Here is a 16,544-nt window from a genome sequence, read left to right as displayed (position 1 = left end):
CAGTTTATGCCTATCTTAAACTACAAAGATGGGTTGTCACGTTAGTTTGTCTGAAATATGTTGTGAAACTAGTGTAAGGGGGTGGAACAACTCTTGAAGAAATTGTTTGATAAAATGCTGAAGCTGTTTTTTTGTGGGTGGAGTTTAGGATTTCCTGAAGAAATTTTCATCGGATCAATTCAGGATGTTTTGTTTGCGCAGCAGATACAGCTCAGGTAAGGAAAACACCCTTATTGGATGAGAGGCGCGTGGCTTTCCACCCGTGCTTCCCAGGCTGGCGATGCAGAGGTGCGTGGCGGAGCGAGCTCTCCCTGTGGTGCTTTGCAGTTCCCCTCCGGCAGGAGGAAGGGTTGGCAGTGCTCTGTGGGGCTGCTCTTCGGCTCTCATTTTGAAAAGCATCTTTACTGAGCACAGCACATAACCATTTGTCTAAATACCTTCCTGAGCCGCGGTTAATTGCAACTCTCAGTTAATTGCACTTTCAGTTAATGAATTACCTCCATCTCTGATTTGCATCTGTTGCAGTCCCTTGTATTTCAGTCACGATCAGCTGGTTTTTTGAGATATATCTAGGCAGAGCTTTGCCTTATATTCCCACAGGGTATGACAAGGGCTTGCTAATAACTTTTTTTATCTCCCTGCTGTGTTACCATTTTTTGTCCCGTGGAGTTACTGAGTGTTCAAGCATTTCTGTAGTGCAGTGCAACTCACACCAGCACTTGATAACCTAACGATCGTCTTACCCTGACAAGCACTGCTGGTGGGAAGAGGTGTGGGAGATTCTATCAGCTTCCCAGTCCACACCATGGTGTTTCCAGCAGGCAGATGCTACTTTGAACTGGAAGAGATTTTTGTACGGATGGTGTTTTTACCAGTTTATTGGGGCCTGCCAAAAGCAGATGGTAGTTCCCTAACCACTGCTGGGTCATCTGGCTCGTTGCCTGTCCTGACGCGGTAAGGGAACGGTGGAGTGTGGGACAGCACCTGCTGCGTTATTTCAGCAGGTCTCTAGCCGCCTTGGGTAAAGCGCCTCTAGTAGCGTGCCTGGGAGAGCTGGCGTCGTTAAAGCTCTGTGGCTTTGCTGTGGTCCATCGGTGTGCAGCGAGCTGCAAACCTTTATAGATGTGCGGCCTTTGTGCTGAAAAGTCTTTTTTGCGTGTTAACGCCTGTAGCTGCTCACAGGAGCCACTCGTCTGATTTTCCTGGTGGAGCTTGCCTCTCCTAAGGCAGCTGAGGACATCGGGCATGCCATGTGTCTCTGGAGTATTTCAAAGCATGGGATAGTAAAGAGACTGCTGGTTGTTAACTGCTGACCTCCACGTTGGTAGTAAGGGAGGAGCACGTCCAGGTGGGAGGCTCGCTGCAGAACAAGCTGCTGTTTGGAGCAGGAGTGGGGGCAGTCATCGGGGAGCACTGTCACCGCAGGCTGAGGCAGCGGGATGGTGGCATGCCTGGCTGCTTTGGGGCGATGCTGCAGGACAGTGGCATGCCTGGCTGTTTCCTCTAGGTCTCTGTCAAGAGATGAAATACATTGTGCACACATAAGTGGCTCCCCGGCTGCAGCTGGGGCACTTGGGAGTCTTGAACAAACGTGTATATACCACAAAAGAGGAAAAAAAGCTAATACCTACAACGCTGTCGTATATGTTTGTCCTGTAAACAAAAGCCAAAAGCCTGGCAGTTTCTAAGCCTGCCTTAGAGCAAGCAGTAGCACTGGAGCCCTGCAGCAGAGGGTTGCAGGCTGGTCCTCTCTGCTGCTGCATGACAACTGGCTGCATTTGAACCTCTGTGAGACAGACGTGACCCTTTTTTTTTTTTTTTTTTTTTTTTTGCCTTACTTCTAGGTTAAACACCTTCCTGTGATTAAAAGCAGAGGGCTACCTATGCAAATATAGGTGGCTTTGAAAGGATATGGTGGTGTTATGTCAGAGTACAGTGCCAGTAACTCAAGTGGCACAGAAGGATTGCTCAGAGGTCCGCTGCACTTACCGCCTCTGCCTTATGATGTAGGGTGCAGCTCTTCACTGCCTGATAAAGAGCCAGAGTCAGTCTCTGCTGAGCCAGGTATTTACTATGCAGCCTGTCAGTTTGTCCCTTGCCATCAATTCACTTTGGTCTAAAAATAAGTTTACCACACTCCTTTTTGTCTTGCTGTCTACTTCCTAAGTATTTGAAGTGAGAACCCAAGCACCTTCTGTTTGTTCCCAGAGATGTTTTTGTAGCCTAACCTGTTGGCGATGGCTCCTGCCATCCCTGCTGGGGAAGGAGAGCCTTTTGTAATTGCTAAAATCCAGGTCTGGGGGCTCGAGTGGTGTTACCGCGCTTGTTGGATCCAGCCCGTAAAAGATCTTCGTAGGCATGCAGATGAGGGCAGTGCCTGGCAGTTGGGAATGGCGCTGTGGTTTACATGGATCTTGGGCTTGGAATTGGCCTTTTGTGTGGTCTGGGCGACCATAAAAAAAAAGTGGGACCCTCCAAACTGCCACAGCTAGGGAAGGGCAAGGGCTGGAGGGGTGCGTGCAGGCAGGTGTATGTGTTTCGTGGGAGTGGGGGGCCCCCCTCCCATGGCAGTCATTTTTTGCAGGGAGGATAAAGCTGCATGCCTTGTGAGGAGGAGGAGAAAAGTCAGAGGGAAGAGGCTTTGATGCAGGACATCACCCTTCTTCTGGAGCGTGTCTCAGCAGGGGGTTCCTTTGCTCCATCGCCCTCTGCCTGCTTAGGCTGGTGGAGTGGAGCAGCTCGGGGTTAAGCTGAGCTCTGGGGGCAGTGGTGGTGATCCAGGCTGCCTCCTTTGGCCGATGCCTCTGGCTGTCCCCTTGGCCTGATTCACCACCCTTCAACCCACCTGGGGCTGCTGGAAAAAGATCTTCCCTAGGTTCCACAGGCAGTGGCGTGGTGCCCCGCTACCAGCGTGCCTGCCAGGCTGCTTCTGGCTGCATCTGAAAAGGAGAGGTGCCATCTCTGAAGCCCTCTTGGACCCCGTGGTGGGGCACTGCCTTTCCTCTTGCATCTTGTCAGGCTTTGTTTTATGCAATTAGGTGAAGGGGTTGGGAGCCTGCTGCAGGCAGCAGGGTTCTGTCCCCAGAAATGCTCTCCTGGTCACCAGAACTGCTCCAGTGATTTTCTGCGAACCTCAGTGAACTGTAACATTTTGGTCCCTGTGGTCTTCAGTTTCTTGTTGTGCTAATAAACATGCATTTTGTAATTTTGATGATGTAGCGATGATGCCCTCGGTGGTGGAGGAGGGAAGGAGCAGGGAGTGTGATAAAGGTTTATAGAGCCGGGCTTGCCTGTGCCCACGCAGCGGGGTTTGCAGTGCCTGCAGGCGGTGGTTTAGAAAAATGCCATGAATCGAGGAAGAAGAATGGCTTTAATCAGAGCAGGCTGCATCGGGATAAACTTTCATCACATATTCCTTACAGAGTTCCTGTAACCAGGGTAATCAGTTGAGTAATCTTAGTGGATATAAATGATCTCTTTCAATATCTCAGTTTTCTAAAAGTCTGTACATTTGTCTCTTTAAAAGCTGGGTAAAGCTTGTTGTAAAACCAGTGTTAATGAGGCAGTAATGCAGATTTTTAATTACACACAAGTGGAAAATCTGACAAATGTGGGTCCAGGCTTATGCCTTAGTTATACTGGGGTAAATCCTACAGAAAGTCTGTTTAACCAATTAGGCTTCTCTGGGATTTAGGCTAATGGAACCGGGATCAGGTCTCACATCTGGCTGCTTCTGCCCTCTTAGCTCTGTCCTCTTGCTCAAACTGCTCTAAGGAGCCTGTGTCTGGGCAGCGTTGGGTCATTGCACAAAGCAGTCTATTGTAATATGTGCAGAAGCAGAGGTGTGAGATTGCTGTGGGAACTGCAGGTGATGCTCAGTGCTGATGAGATTAGGAATGCGCTGTAAACTGTAGTTTGGATGTACCTTAGTGCGGAGGTCAGGTGTAAAGTGTTGAAGCAATACTGCACGGGCTGCAAACGGCACTTTGATATAGGTGATCAGCTCTGGTGTGATAGTGTGGGAAGGATCGCATTTAAACTTGGGCCTGTCCTTGGTGGACACAACTTCCACCAAAGTCAGGTGAGCTGTCTTGTGTGGGGTCTGAGTGCTCTTTTATGGAAAATTGCATGTTGCTGCACAAACAACAACAAAAATGCCTCTTGCTGATGGCAGCTTGCAGTAAAAGTGATAGGAGGCCAGTCCAGCACCTGCACTTCTGAGGGTGTAGGCAAGGTGAGAGGAGCCTGCTCAACCCTAAGCTAGCAGAAGTGGAGGCTGATAGTCCCTGAAGCACAATCGCCTGCTGAAGCTAGTCCTGCTGAATGCAGTGAACGTGTCTCTGTACCTGGATGCCATGTTAGTGGCGGGGACTCATGTCTGCTTGGTCAGCAGAAGAGAAGCACTGTAGGGTTAAGGTATAGCAGATCTCATCATAAAGCAGAGCTCTGTTTAGTATGCAATGAATCATTTACCTTAAGATTTTATCTTTCTTTCCAGGGACTTAGATGTAAGTGTGTAAGTTGGGTGTGATGAATCCCATCCCAGACGTGCCCTTATGAATTTAAGCAGTTTGTATTTTCTCTAATAGTTGCTATTGAAAATTAATGTGATCAGCTTGATATCATGAGGGAATTGTATATCTAGTGAAAAATCTAGACTGCACAGTCTCAGGTCTGTCTAGTTATTTTAGATGTTGGTGGAGCAGCCCTTTAGCCATAAGTGCCTGTATTCAGCGTAGAGTCAGTAGTGAGGGTTAGGTCTCTTTGGAGGTCTCCAAATGCAGATCGTGTCTACATAAATTGGAATAGAAGCAAAATTAGGGGTGAGATCAAAGGTATGTCTTGCCAACTTAAATCTGGGGGAACGCTTAGACATACATCCAGTCCAAATGCTTTGGAGTAATAACTTCACAGAGAGATTCAATAATGAAGAAGAAAAAAATATTGAAGTCCAGTAACTATTGCTTTGGTCAGCTTCCAGATGCTTTTTTTAATCAGTTTGACATCTTTCCGGTAGGTTATACTTTGTCACATGTAGTGATTGTCTTTATATTGATGTAATTCACCTAGTACACATGAATAATGGAGTTTTTAATTAAATGTGTGATTAATTGTAAGGAAAATTTGCTATGACAAATAACAACAAACTTCCTGGAATGACTGCGTCTCAGAATATTGTTCCTACGTATGACAGACAACATCCTCTCTATCATAATGCCCTGGTAATTTTTTTTTCTTAGCAGTAGAATTTAGTGACGAGAGCATGGAAGATGCAAAGCACCTTCATCAGGCAATCTCATCATTTATTAGAGATGCAAATGCTTATATAAAAGGACAGCTGGTATGTGACCCTGTTAGAGAAGACATACTGTGGGAAAGGTAAGTGCACCTCCTGTATCTTAAAGATTGTGATTATGTGAGCAGTAGCTTGCTGATGGGCTCAGAGGGGTGAACAATGTGGTGTTCTGAGCTCTGTTTAAGAAGCAGGATGAGGAGGACTGAGAAGCAGTGTTCCCTGCCAGCCCTCACCAAAGGCAGCTTTTTTAATCTTTTTTTTTTTTTCTAGCCAGCTGCTTTTCCTTGTAGTCTGCTATACTTAGTTCATTGTATTTTTAAAATCGGTGTTATTTACCTAGTGTGCCTGTCCTAAGACAGGCATTTTCGCCCCTCCTGAGTGATGTAGAAGGCAAAGCTATGACTGCAGTTGTGATGCTACCTGGTTTATAAGTGGAACTGTCCATTAGTGACTGAAGAAGAAAGAGCACAACTGGAAAGTAATACCCCTTAGGCACGTGAGCTTGTAATAAACCTGGCTGGCGCTGTGGTGTGCAGCAGAGGAGAGAAGGGGTTACTGAGAAACTGGCCAAGGGCAGAGAAGTCGCAGGGAAAGAAGAAACTACAGTTGTTGTGACCCTGACAGTGATGAGGAGAATCTTCTTTGGAGTCCCTTAGGAAAACCAGATCATCTTCCAGGAGAGAGACGTGTGGTGTGTTGGGTGCAAATCTGAGGGGATGAGCGCAGTGTCCTGGGGTCGGGGTCGGAGGGGTGTTGAGCACCATAAAGAAACGTGCATACAAGCAGCTCTGGGACCTACGATCGGAGGGGAGCGGCCCTGTGCTGTAGACGTGGTGCTGCACCTCGCTGTTGGCTTGCAGCTGCGCCAAGGCTTGCAAGGGGTGTGCTGGAAGGTGTTACAGGGAAGTGGAGTTGAACTAACTAGTTGTGGTATTTGGCAAAAGCAAGTCCTTCAGCAGGAGGGTGCAGGAGACCTGCTGGCGAGAGATAAGGCTGAAATGTGAGGTGTGTGGGGAAGTTAAAATGGATTGTCAGTGGGGGACATGTGGGAGGGCACAACTTGCTTGTCAGTAGATGTAAGAACAAGCAAAATGAAACAGAGCTCTTAATTAGGAGAGTGGTAGATGCTCGGTGGAGAGGGGGAAGCTTTCAGGAAAGAGTGTTGGGAGGAATGAATTATGGCAGCAGCCACGTGGTGTCTGAGGGGAGGCAGGCATTCCAGGCAAAAACACTCAGAAACAGGTGAAACGGGCAAAATGGTGTTCAGGAGAGCCGCAGAGGTACTTGAGGCTCCCCAGGTAACCCTGCTTCTGGAGCTTTATCATGAAATGGCATCCTTGGGTCAGTGCAATCAAGGTCCAGTTCGCCTGGCTGCGTACAAGAGTGCACTGCCAGCAGATGTTTGCAGCTCACCATTTACTCCTGCTGCTGTCCTCATTCTGCTGCTCAAAGCAGCTGCAGCCAGTGGCACTGGTTCTGCAGCGGTGAGTGCTGGTTGCCTACTGGCTTTTGGCACTGTTACGGAGGTGTTTCTACCAGACCTTTCCATCTGGGCCAAGCTGAGTGGAGTTCGAGAGCTATGATTGGGTTTAGCTGGGAGATAAGGAAGCGGTGCCCTCTTCCGAGCCACATCCTGCCATCGGGACCCCTGGCCGACCCCGAGTCAGCTCTCTTGCCAGACACTGGAGTGATGCTTGTGATGTGGCTTTGGACGAGAAGCATGCCCTTAGTGTGAAAAACAGGCTGCTGGGGGAAAAAAAAAAAAAAAGGAGGACTTAGCAAAATCTTAAATGTGCTTAACAGCAACCTTATTTTCATCTGTTTTTAAATTATTAAGGCAAACCATGCTCAGCTGTTGTTGGCTCCTGTGATTAACCATGTATTTATTGAATGGTTGTAGCACTTTGGATTTTGACAAGTGTCGAGTTTCTCCCTTGGCAGCTGAAAGATGTGTTCTCCCTGATCAGTGTAGCATCGCCCATCACAGGATAGCTAGGAAGGAAATGACAGTGTCCTTTCGATGACTCCCTCTGGCTGAATAGCTGATGAATTCAGCGCACTGCTGGCATCTTGTTTGTCTTATCTTAAATGTTACCTTTTCTTCTTGAAGGCTAGCCAACACAAAAGTAACCGTGAAGGCTGCGTTTGCCGATGACTTTGACACCTCCAGGGCTGTTGCAGCAATTATGGACCTCATTCACCATGGCAACAGACAGCTTAAGGCTGTTACTAAGGTAACCCATTAGGATACAGAGATCAGAAAATGACAGCTGTCCACTGTCCTACCGTTTAATGCAGACAGATTAGTTTATTGTTCACATAAGAAACCAGCAGAAACAAAGCTCCATAAATTGTTGACCTTAATAGTGCCCATTTGTCCTGATCACATCACAGGAATTGTGTGTGGCTATTGTTTTGTGCTTCGTTGTGTCCAAAGGATGTTTCTTTCCTGCTGCTCTATATTATTTATACCTAAAGATTTTTGAAAGTCCTGAAGCTGTTGTGGCATGCTGCTGATTTTAGTGCTGGCTTTATGTTCTTACCCTGCTTCTTTGCTTAATACGTATGCACAGAAATCAACCTAAATTGGGAAGTGGGGGGCGGTTGGTCGCTGCGGGGGCTTTGGCAGGCAGCCCCAGGTGCACGGGGCAGTCACGGTGGTGAGTTCAGCTTTGGGGACTAAATGGCTTCTGCTGCTGGCAAATTATAACTGCGGCCTCAGCCTGCCTGCGTGAGTCTGTCTTCAGATGGCTTTTGGCAGATTGAGACCCTGTTAAGATCTCTTGATGCTGACACAAAAGAGGCGTCTGGTAAGGACCAGACCCGAGCAGGAAGCACAGGCTGGAGCACTTTGGGGCCTCCTTTTACTAATGGCTTCTTTTCTCGCTCGAGGCGAGCGGCTCTGGCTTGTTGCTGTGCTTCTTGATTGCCGATGTCATCATGACCACCATGTTTGCGCTGTAAAATAAATAGCGATAACTGACTTTAAGAAAGAATTAACCTGTTGGTTGAGAAATTCTGCCGCCTTCTGGTCCTGTTTTGGTGCTGGTTTTAAATTCTGTCCTTAGCCTTACCTTTACAAAATGACTCTCGCTGAATCCCTGACCCGAACCAGTTTGCAGCAGGGATCTGTAACAGCGTTATTGCTTCTAAATACAAGCAGCCTCATTTTGCCAGTCGTTGCTTGTTTCCCCCGAGTTCCTTCTGTCAGTGGCTTTGTTGAGAATTCGCTGGGGTATTTGTGGGGTGGCTGACTCAGATTTCTGGTTGCGGTGGTGGAGCTTTTCTGGGTGCAGCCCAGCTGTCTGAGCGTTACTTCGTACTGACTGCGTGTAGTTTTTCTCCTTAACTGTGAGTAAATGCACATAAATATAACTACTTATTCCTCTCTTCAACTGTCTTGTCATTCTTAACTTAGTTGACATGTTCCTGTTTCTTTCAGCTGGTGGTCCACTTCGGCTCCTTCTGGTTCAGATCTTTTGCAAATTTTAACTTATGGCTTATCTCAGGCCCTAATGGAGATGCTGGATAGCATCCACTACCAGTTGCTAATCCAGTTGTGTATGTTGTCTTTTTTTTTTTTTTTTTTTTTTTTTAGGCAAGGATTAGTTCCTTAAATTGCTTCTTGGTCTATTATTTCACCTTGATTTTTGTTTTTTTGTGTGTGAAATAAATAAATACGGAGGAAAGAAAGAAATGTGTTCTAAAAAATGCTGTTCCAGTAGCACCAGCAACAGAACATGACAAAAACACCATAAGCTATCTCAAAGCAGCCTTCACGTTGCTTAAATCAATAAGGCATTCAAAAAAGAATTTGAGGGTTTTTTTTTTTTAAATCACTTATTTTATAGTTGCCCTTGAAGCTGGGATTTTGTTCTTTTATTTTGTTTTCATACACACGGCTCTTTCACGCCCAGAAGTGTTATTTTTAGGTCTAATTTACTGCGCGCATGTAATGCATGGCAGCTTCACGCATCTCTTCTCACTGTGTATGCTGGTAATAATTTCTTCCCCTCCCCCATTTACTTAAGTCTTTTGCCTTTGTGTTGTGAGGTGGTTTTAGATCTCTGTAAAAGTTCCCTCTGGGCAGGTGTTTACTGGTGGGGGTAGATCCATAATAATTAGTCATAGTTTTCCCTTGTGGACTAAGCTACAGAGAGATTCTGAGTTCTGTAATGTGTATTGACTGGACAATCTCTTTTGAGTGTTTTTCAAACAGGATGCTGGATCTCCTAGAAGCTCTGTTGTGTATGGAAGCATTATTTCCTATATAGAAGGCTTTTTTAATGCCCTTGGGATGTCCTTTGGAGAAAGACAGGTACGAAACATGTCTTCTATGTGTACTAGTATATGGTAGCAGCACCAGTGTTTTGGTTTATAGAAGGCTTTCCGAAAGCATCAGATGTAACAGTTATTTATGGTTTTAGTAAACCTTTCTGCACCGCTTGCAGTTTCTGCGGTGATGTCTTAAGAGAACATGTAAGCAGGTGGAACAAAGTGTGGGCTTTCTTGTTCTTGGAGGTGCACCCATGTGACTTCTGAAGCAATTATGCTGTGGAAATGAAAGTCTGAGGAATGAAACAACGAGAAGATAGCATTGGAGGTCTTTAAGTTGGTCTTGTTATCTGTCTGGCTTTCCCCTGGCTCTTCCTCTTCTTTCTGATGGTTGCACCCAGGCTGACCTTGATAGCTGTACAAATATTTGCAGTTGTGATCTCCCTGCACAGGTCTTCTTTCTGCAGAAAGCCATGGTGCGGGGAAAGGGGCTGCTCTGCCTTGAGCTGTGGCAGGGTGCGGGGAGGGGCAGGCAGTGGTGGGGAGTTGGGCCATCATCGGAAATGCTTTACATATCCTCTGGTACTTGGAAAGGTAGAAATGGTGAGGGGGGAAGAAAAGGAGAGAAAATCTCAAAGCACTGCACAGGGAAGAGAGTGATAAATATGGAAGTGATATCCCGATGTATGGAAGGGGAGCATTTAAAATGACACAAGGTGTTAAGAGACTAGCAGGCTGCTCTGTGCTTCTCTCCTGCACAAAATCTGGAGCCGAATGCCAAGAAGTTGAAAACTTCCTTTAGAAAAACTGTTCTTCAAAAATTCCTTTTGGAGAGGAGGAGGAGAAGAGGATAAGAAAATGTAAATAACATTATTCATCCTTTGAAAGTCAGGCAGTATAGCAATAAATGCATTTATTTACTTTGCCTCTTTGTGTATTTTTCCACAGTTTCTTTCAAAACAGCGTTTGGGTGTGAATTGGTTGTGTGTTACTCCTCATAATGTGTGGTTTGTCCCGTTAATTTTTAGCGGTGTACTAAACACATCTGTAAGTTGGATGGCAAAGTCATTTCTCTAGATTCCGGGCTGTCTGTATGCAGGTGCCTGCTGCACCTACATTTTTTGCTGAAACAAGTGTGTGAATGCTTTTCTTCTTTGTATGCTGTGCTGCTTTCTCTGGGATGGCAGGGTCAGCAGAAGATGGTGCAAGGTAGGCAGGAAGGAAGGAGCAGCACATCAGACTCTTCTCTGTCCCTCTGCTCTTTCAGCTTCCAGTAAATGAATCAATCAAAGCCTTCATCAGAAGGGTCCGTGGGCTGCCGTAAGCTAGTAAATTAAATGGTGCACGGGTTGTTCTCTGACCTTGAGACCAGCCGCAACAGCTCAGCATCCAACCTTTCTTGCCCCTTAGCCAGGTGATCCCGGGCATGCAGCTTGCTGGGAGCAGTCCCCGACCACCACAGGTCCCAGCATGCGGGCTGCTGGGAGGGGGCTAGCTGGCCTGGCTGCCACTGTGCTGCGTTAATACAGAGGCTGCAAGGAGTGGCATTAACAGAGGCTGCAAGGAGTGGCGTTGGGGCCCAATTCATTTGAGTATTTGCATATAGCCTGTGGGCCTGTCTTGCTCTTAGGGTGGGATTCATCTCGGCTAATTAGCCTTACAGTCTAATGTGGCTGCCTGTGCTTTGCAGCGGTGCAGAAGTAGGTGGAGAGAGGCACCACCAAGGGACGGTCTGGCGGTTGTAAAATTAAGACTGCCTGTGTCTGTCTCTGTGGTGGCAAGGGAAGGAGCCTGGACAGCCACAGGCAGGTAAGGTGAATCTGGCTGAAAACACAGTGGGTGGAAACCATCGTGCCCGTTGCAGAGCTGGGGAGCAAAAGGTGAGGGCTTCTGCTCTGCTGAGGTATGCTGTATTGTGGGTGCAGCTGGGGGCAAACAGGTGATCATCTGTGGGGTAGGCAAGGGCCAGATTTCCATATAAAAATTCTTATGAGCTCTTTGGATTGGTTGGCACTTCAGGAGAAGAAACTGGAGATCAGCCCTGAGAGGCTACACAGTGTTTTACATGGAAATCTGCTGGTTCATCTCCTAAAGCTGCCCCTCCTTCTGGAGGACCTTGCCTTGTGTCCTGAGCGGGTGCCTGGTTTGAACGTTGGCAGTGGTGTTTGTAGAAGTGTTTCCTGCTCCCCTCATCGTTTGTCATTGCTCCCCATTCTGTATGTGAGCATTTATCCTGCTCTTTTACCTGCCCCAGGTTACAGTGGAGCATTTCGGCTGCTTAGATTTGTTACTTTCTTCAATCTCGTAACTTCCTCTTTAATACATTTACATGCTTTGAAATTCTGGGGACTTGTCTACCTTTTATGATTATGGAGAGCATCTTGTACCTCACTCTATCTTTGATAGCTTCCCCCTCACCTCCTTCTCCTCCTCCTTGTTTGCTGCAGTCAACGGCCTCTGAAACTACTCCCTGTCATTTCCATCCTGCTGGTCAGTGTCTAAATACAATCCCTTCTGGCTGTAATTACTCAGCTGCCCTTCTGCTCCCAGCCAGGCATCACTGCCGGCAGCTTCACCCCCTGGCCTCGCTGTGCTTTACGTTTCAGTGCTCCGTTGTCTGCTCCCCCTCTTGTGTCTTAGCAATAGGGGAGGTAGGTGCAAGGAGAAAGGGTAATCTAGAGACTTAAAGCCAGAGTACGTGCTCCTGGTTTTGTGTTTCCTGAAGGTCTGGAGCTCAAAGGCCGAGTAAGGGGCTGGTTTGCTCTCTGGCTCTGCTGACCTTTGCAGCCGAGGGGCCGTCTGAGCTGGGGGCTGGGCTTCCCTTGCTGTGTCGCATGGCTGTTGCCAGGCCTTTCTTCCATTAATTTGTCTAATCCCTTTTTAATTTATGCACGCTTCTGGCATCTTGGAGGTTTCCTGTGGCGATGCGTTCCACAGTTGGATTATGCAGCATGTTATGGTCACGTGAGAGCTCTCTGCTCCAAGGTAGAGGCTTTCCTGCACAGGAATATGCTGAACTACTTCCAAGTATGACTCTACTGTAACTTTTTGTCTGGCATTAGTGAGATTGTGGCATTTTAATTGTACCAATATATGGCAGATGCACAGTGAAGAGAGGTGATGAGGCCTCGGTGCGTGCTACTGAGTTGGGCTTGATTTAAAAATCATTCGCAGATGTTTGTAAAGAAACCTGTTTGATTTCCAGGTGGCTTTGGGAGGAGACAACTCTGCTGTGCTCTCTAATGTCATGGATGAGCTTGTAAAGTTCCGCGCAAAGGTCCGTCATTACGCACTCGCTCTGCCAGAAGCAGCAGGCACCGTGCCGTCGGGGGGGGGCCACGGCAGCCAAAGGGCCGGAACAGGAACAGAAGGAAAAGAGGCAGCAGTTAATGCAGGAGAGAAAACCGCTCCTGGAGGCTTGTGACAGTCTGCGTGGAGACCTTGCTGCCTTTGGAATCCACATAAAGGTAGAAGACAGTAATAACCCTCTTGGTGAGACCGATAGTTTTTAAGACAACATTTGTTTTTGCCCTTTGTGCCCCTGCAGCAGCTTTCGGTGTTGCAGCCGGCCCCTGTATGACTGCAGTAGCAGGAGGTGGGAGCTGAGCCCCTGCCTGGTTGTACTGCTAGCCTTCTCTTCTGCTTTCCCTCAGCCTTGTGTCTCCGTGCAAGCTGTACCTGCTTCTGCAGTTAAGGGTGTCCTATATGCGCACTGAGAATCCTGTAATACTCAGAAATCCCCAAGCTGCTCAGATTCAGTCCGGAAGGAAAGGTTATGAGTAATGCGTGCAATCTTTAAAAAGACTGCAGAAGAACTGGAAAGTAAACTGAGATGACTTAAATAATGCCTTCCCTCTACCCCTCTCCACATTCCCCCACCAAAAAAGTCCTCACCAGAAAGCCTCCTCTGTCTCCAGCAGCTCCGTTCCCAACTGTTCCTGAGCCATAAGTACTTTGATTCCTGTACCACTCCTCTCTCCAGCCTACTTTCTACTTTTAGCCTGTACCTGATGCCAGTGTTCTTTTCCATTACTCCAGTGGTGGCTCAGGAGAAATCCCTTCATTGGCTTACTGTCCCCTCCTGGTCTCAAGGTGCTATATTACTTCTCTAACAGGTGCTGCTTCTTCCAGTTCCTCTTGCTTCAGTACCCTTCCCACCTCTGCTCCAGCCCCTGTTGGGTCAGTGTTGTTCCTTATGTGAAAAATAATCCTCCCTTTTCCCTCCAGCATCTTTCTTCCTCCCTCCAGTTCATGCTGCTCAATTTTTCCCTGGCGTGGGAACTGAGCCTTGCACGGTCTCCTTACATTGTTTTACCAGTGGGAGGATATAAACCACAGTGACATCAGGGAGTGACAGCATACGTCCTCTTTCATTGCTGAACATGAGACGTGTCATTTGTCAGCACACCTATTAAGAACAAATACAAGGCATGGTCAGCTGTCCCATGATCTCAGATGAAAGCGAGTGTGCTGGTACAAACTGGGGGGAGGGCCAAAGCACAGTGGTGGTGAGCTACAGCTGTGGAAGCAAAGGAAGGCTGTGGGAAGTTGGAACATCTGCTTCCTTAACTTGTTTATAAACAAGCTAAATCCTTGCTCCACTTACCTGTCAAGAAAGTTTGCAAATCCTAATAACTGCACTGAGACAGTGTCTTGGACAAGTCTCTCCCTTTTGATCTATTTGGCAAAACCTCCACAGCCCCGCCTCCACCTTCTTGCAGATTTGTTTTCGTTTGTTTTTAAAGGAATTTATGGACATTTAATAACCTTGTAGAAATTTGCCTTAGCAAGGATTCAGCCCATTCCGTTTATTTAATTTTTTTAATAACCTGAAGCTTAGCATAATCTGTCTCCTGCTTGTCCCAGAGTAGTTTGCTCCTGAAGATGAAGCATGCACACAGCTTGTGTCCAAAGCTGAACTCTGCTTTTTTTGCTGATACGGTGAAAGTATCTGAAGGTGTGCTGTGAAGGTTGCCTTTGCAAGTCCCAGAAGAGTCCTGAAAACCAGGTGATGCAGCTTTGCGGTTCCTCACGCAGGCTCGCTGGAGCACATGATGGACAAGACGTGGTCCTGCCCAAAGCAGAGCTCTTGCCACACTTGTGCTCAGCATGAGTCTGCTTGGCTGGGTCAGTTGGCCACCTTGGCTTGGCTATTGCCAAAAATGCCGTGGTAGCACAGCACCTAGCAGCTGTGTCCTGCTCACCTACTAAGTGCTTGAGGAAGTAATTTCTCTCTTTTTCTACCCAGCCTCTGATTTCCATGAAACTTTTATAAGGCACATGATACACATGCAGTAATGCATCTGTTGATAAGCTCTCCTTCTGTTGCACGGGGCTGAAGTCAGCCAGCAACTTCTCAAGTCCATGTGCAGGAGGAAAAGCAGTACAACAGATGAAGCAGACAAGCCTCACCTCCACCCAGTGCAGACTAGGGACCCCTTCAGGGAGGGGCTGGCCGCTCCAGGATGCGAATAGCAATTTAAGAGTATGCTAGTAACTTAAGTCCCATAACAATCAGCTTTGTAGAAAGGGTAATTTCTCCTTCAGCTTATAAACTTGCTATTTCTGTACACTGTTTTCTTTTCCATGCTGGTCAATGTAGACAATGTTCTGTTTGTCTGAAGTTACGGAACTTGTAACAGATTGATTAAAACAGCCACCAGTCTTTTCATGTTGTTAGAGCGTGCTTGAAATGCAGGCTAATCTGTGCTACTAAGTGAAATGTAGTAATTGGGTAATTACACATCAGAAACAGTTTTCATTTTCATGTAAAGAAAATTCCACATTGTATTGCAGCCTCTCTCATGAGACAGAACTCATGTAACACTGTCATGTTTCAATATGCAGATTAACTTCTGTTTTCAACTATTGCAGTCAGACAGCCAGGCCTTAATAGTCAGAAATGTTCAGTTTGACTGTAATATCCTCTTTCAAAAATATGACAGTATTGCATTACAGGTATTTACAGCAACAGGCTACTATCCTAAAATTCAGAAGATCAAATGTTAGGTAGTGTATTCTCATGTATTGGCCATAAGAGCAGCAGTTTTCCATGTACATGAGTCATTTAAACAAGAAAATGTGATTGTCGGAGTTTATCAGAAGTTACTTGTATGAGAGAGCCTACACACTGCTGCAGCATCCCACACTGAAGAGATCACATCTCTATTGTGGATTTTTTTGTGTCTTAACTGGGGAGAATTACCTGAGTTTGGTGTACAACTTTGAGCATCATTGGTAACAATGGCATTCCTGTGAGATGGCATTGCCACCTCTTTTACCAAACGGGACGCATAGCTTTGCTGTATTAAGCTTGGTTAAAAACCTGCACCTCCAAATAGCTGCATGTGTACGATCCCTTTGTGATCCAGCCTGCTGGGACTGACCCGCTTGCTTCTTACAGGACAGAGCTGCTGTCTCAACCTGGGAAATTGTGGAAGGAGGCCAAGAAGAGCAGCAGACTGAGAAAAAAAGCTGATCCTTCATCCTTGGACTTGTTTTTTATTTCAGCTGCTTTGGCCACAGTTGTAAATACTAGTACTTTCCAAATAAAATCTTTGGAACAGAATGGCTAACAAAGATGTAGTATATAATCTGAGCAAAACTGTTGATGCTACTACTAGGTAAGTAAATACAGGACTCGCAGCAGGTGTGTATGCAGCGCAGGTGGTGGAAGCATCCAGAATACATGGCAGTGTGCAAGCAGCTGTGTTGTCTGACACGGGCCCCAGTATATTCTAATGCAGGCAGCGCCCCAGCCCCGACTGCTACGTGATCTCCCCTTGCCCCCCGTTTTGCTGAGCTGGCCCTGCAATGTGTAACACAGTGAAGACAGAGGCAAGAATTTAAGCCTGTCTTTGAGGGTGAAAACACTTAGGTTTATGCCCAGTGGTTTAAACACTTGTGCTCCTGTCAGATGTAGAAGGAGCTGACACTTCTAGCCTTGAAGTATTTCCTTGTTGCGGTGTTGTTG

The 16,544-nt window shown here is 46.8% G+C and overlaps 1 protein-coding gene across 1 annotated transcript in view; it reads left to right on the top strand.

Annotated features, from left to right (window-relative positions):
• CARS2 (cysteinyl-tRNA synthetase 2, mitochondrial) overlaps positions 1–16,139 on the top strand; it is a 37,495-nt gene extending 21,356 nt beyond the window's left edge. The window contains 7 exon segments of the mRNA XM_040584530.1: positions 149–215; positions 5,241–5,379; positions 7,407–7,530; positions 9,516–9,614; positions 12,777–12,899; positions 12,901–13,038; positions 15,975–16,139. Of these exon segments, the coding sequence (XP_040440464.1) occupies positions 149–215; positions 5,241–5,379; positions 7,407–7,530; positions 9,516–9,614; positions 12,777–12,899; positions 12,901–13,038; positions 15,975–16,049 (765 nt within the window). The 3' untranslated portion in view covers positions 16,050–16,139.
• Positions 16,140–16,544: the final 405 nt, after the last annotated feature.

Source organism: Falco naumanni, chromosome 2 (assembly GCF_017639655.2).
Source record: "Falco naumanni isolate bFalNau1 chromosome 2, bFalNau1.pat, whole genome shotgun sequence".
Classification (NCBI taxonomy): Eukaryota; Metazoa; Chordata; class Aves; order Falconiformes; family Falconidae; genus Falco; species Falco naumanni.
The sequence above is the reverse complement of the archived record's forward strand: the minus strand, read 5'-3'. Positions and strand labels throughout refer to the sequence as shown.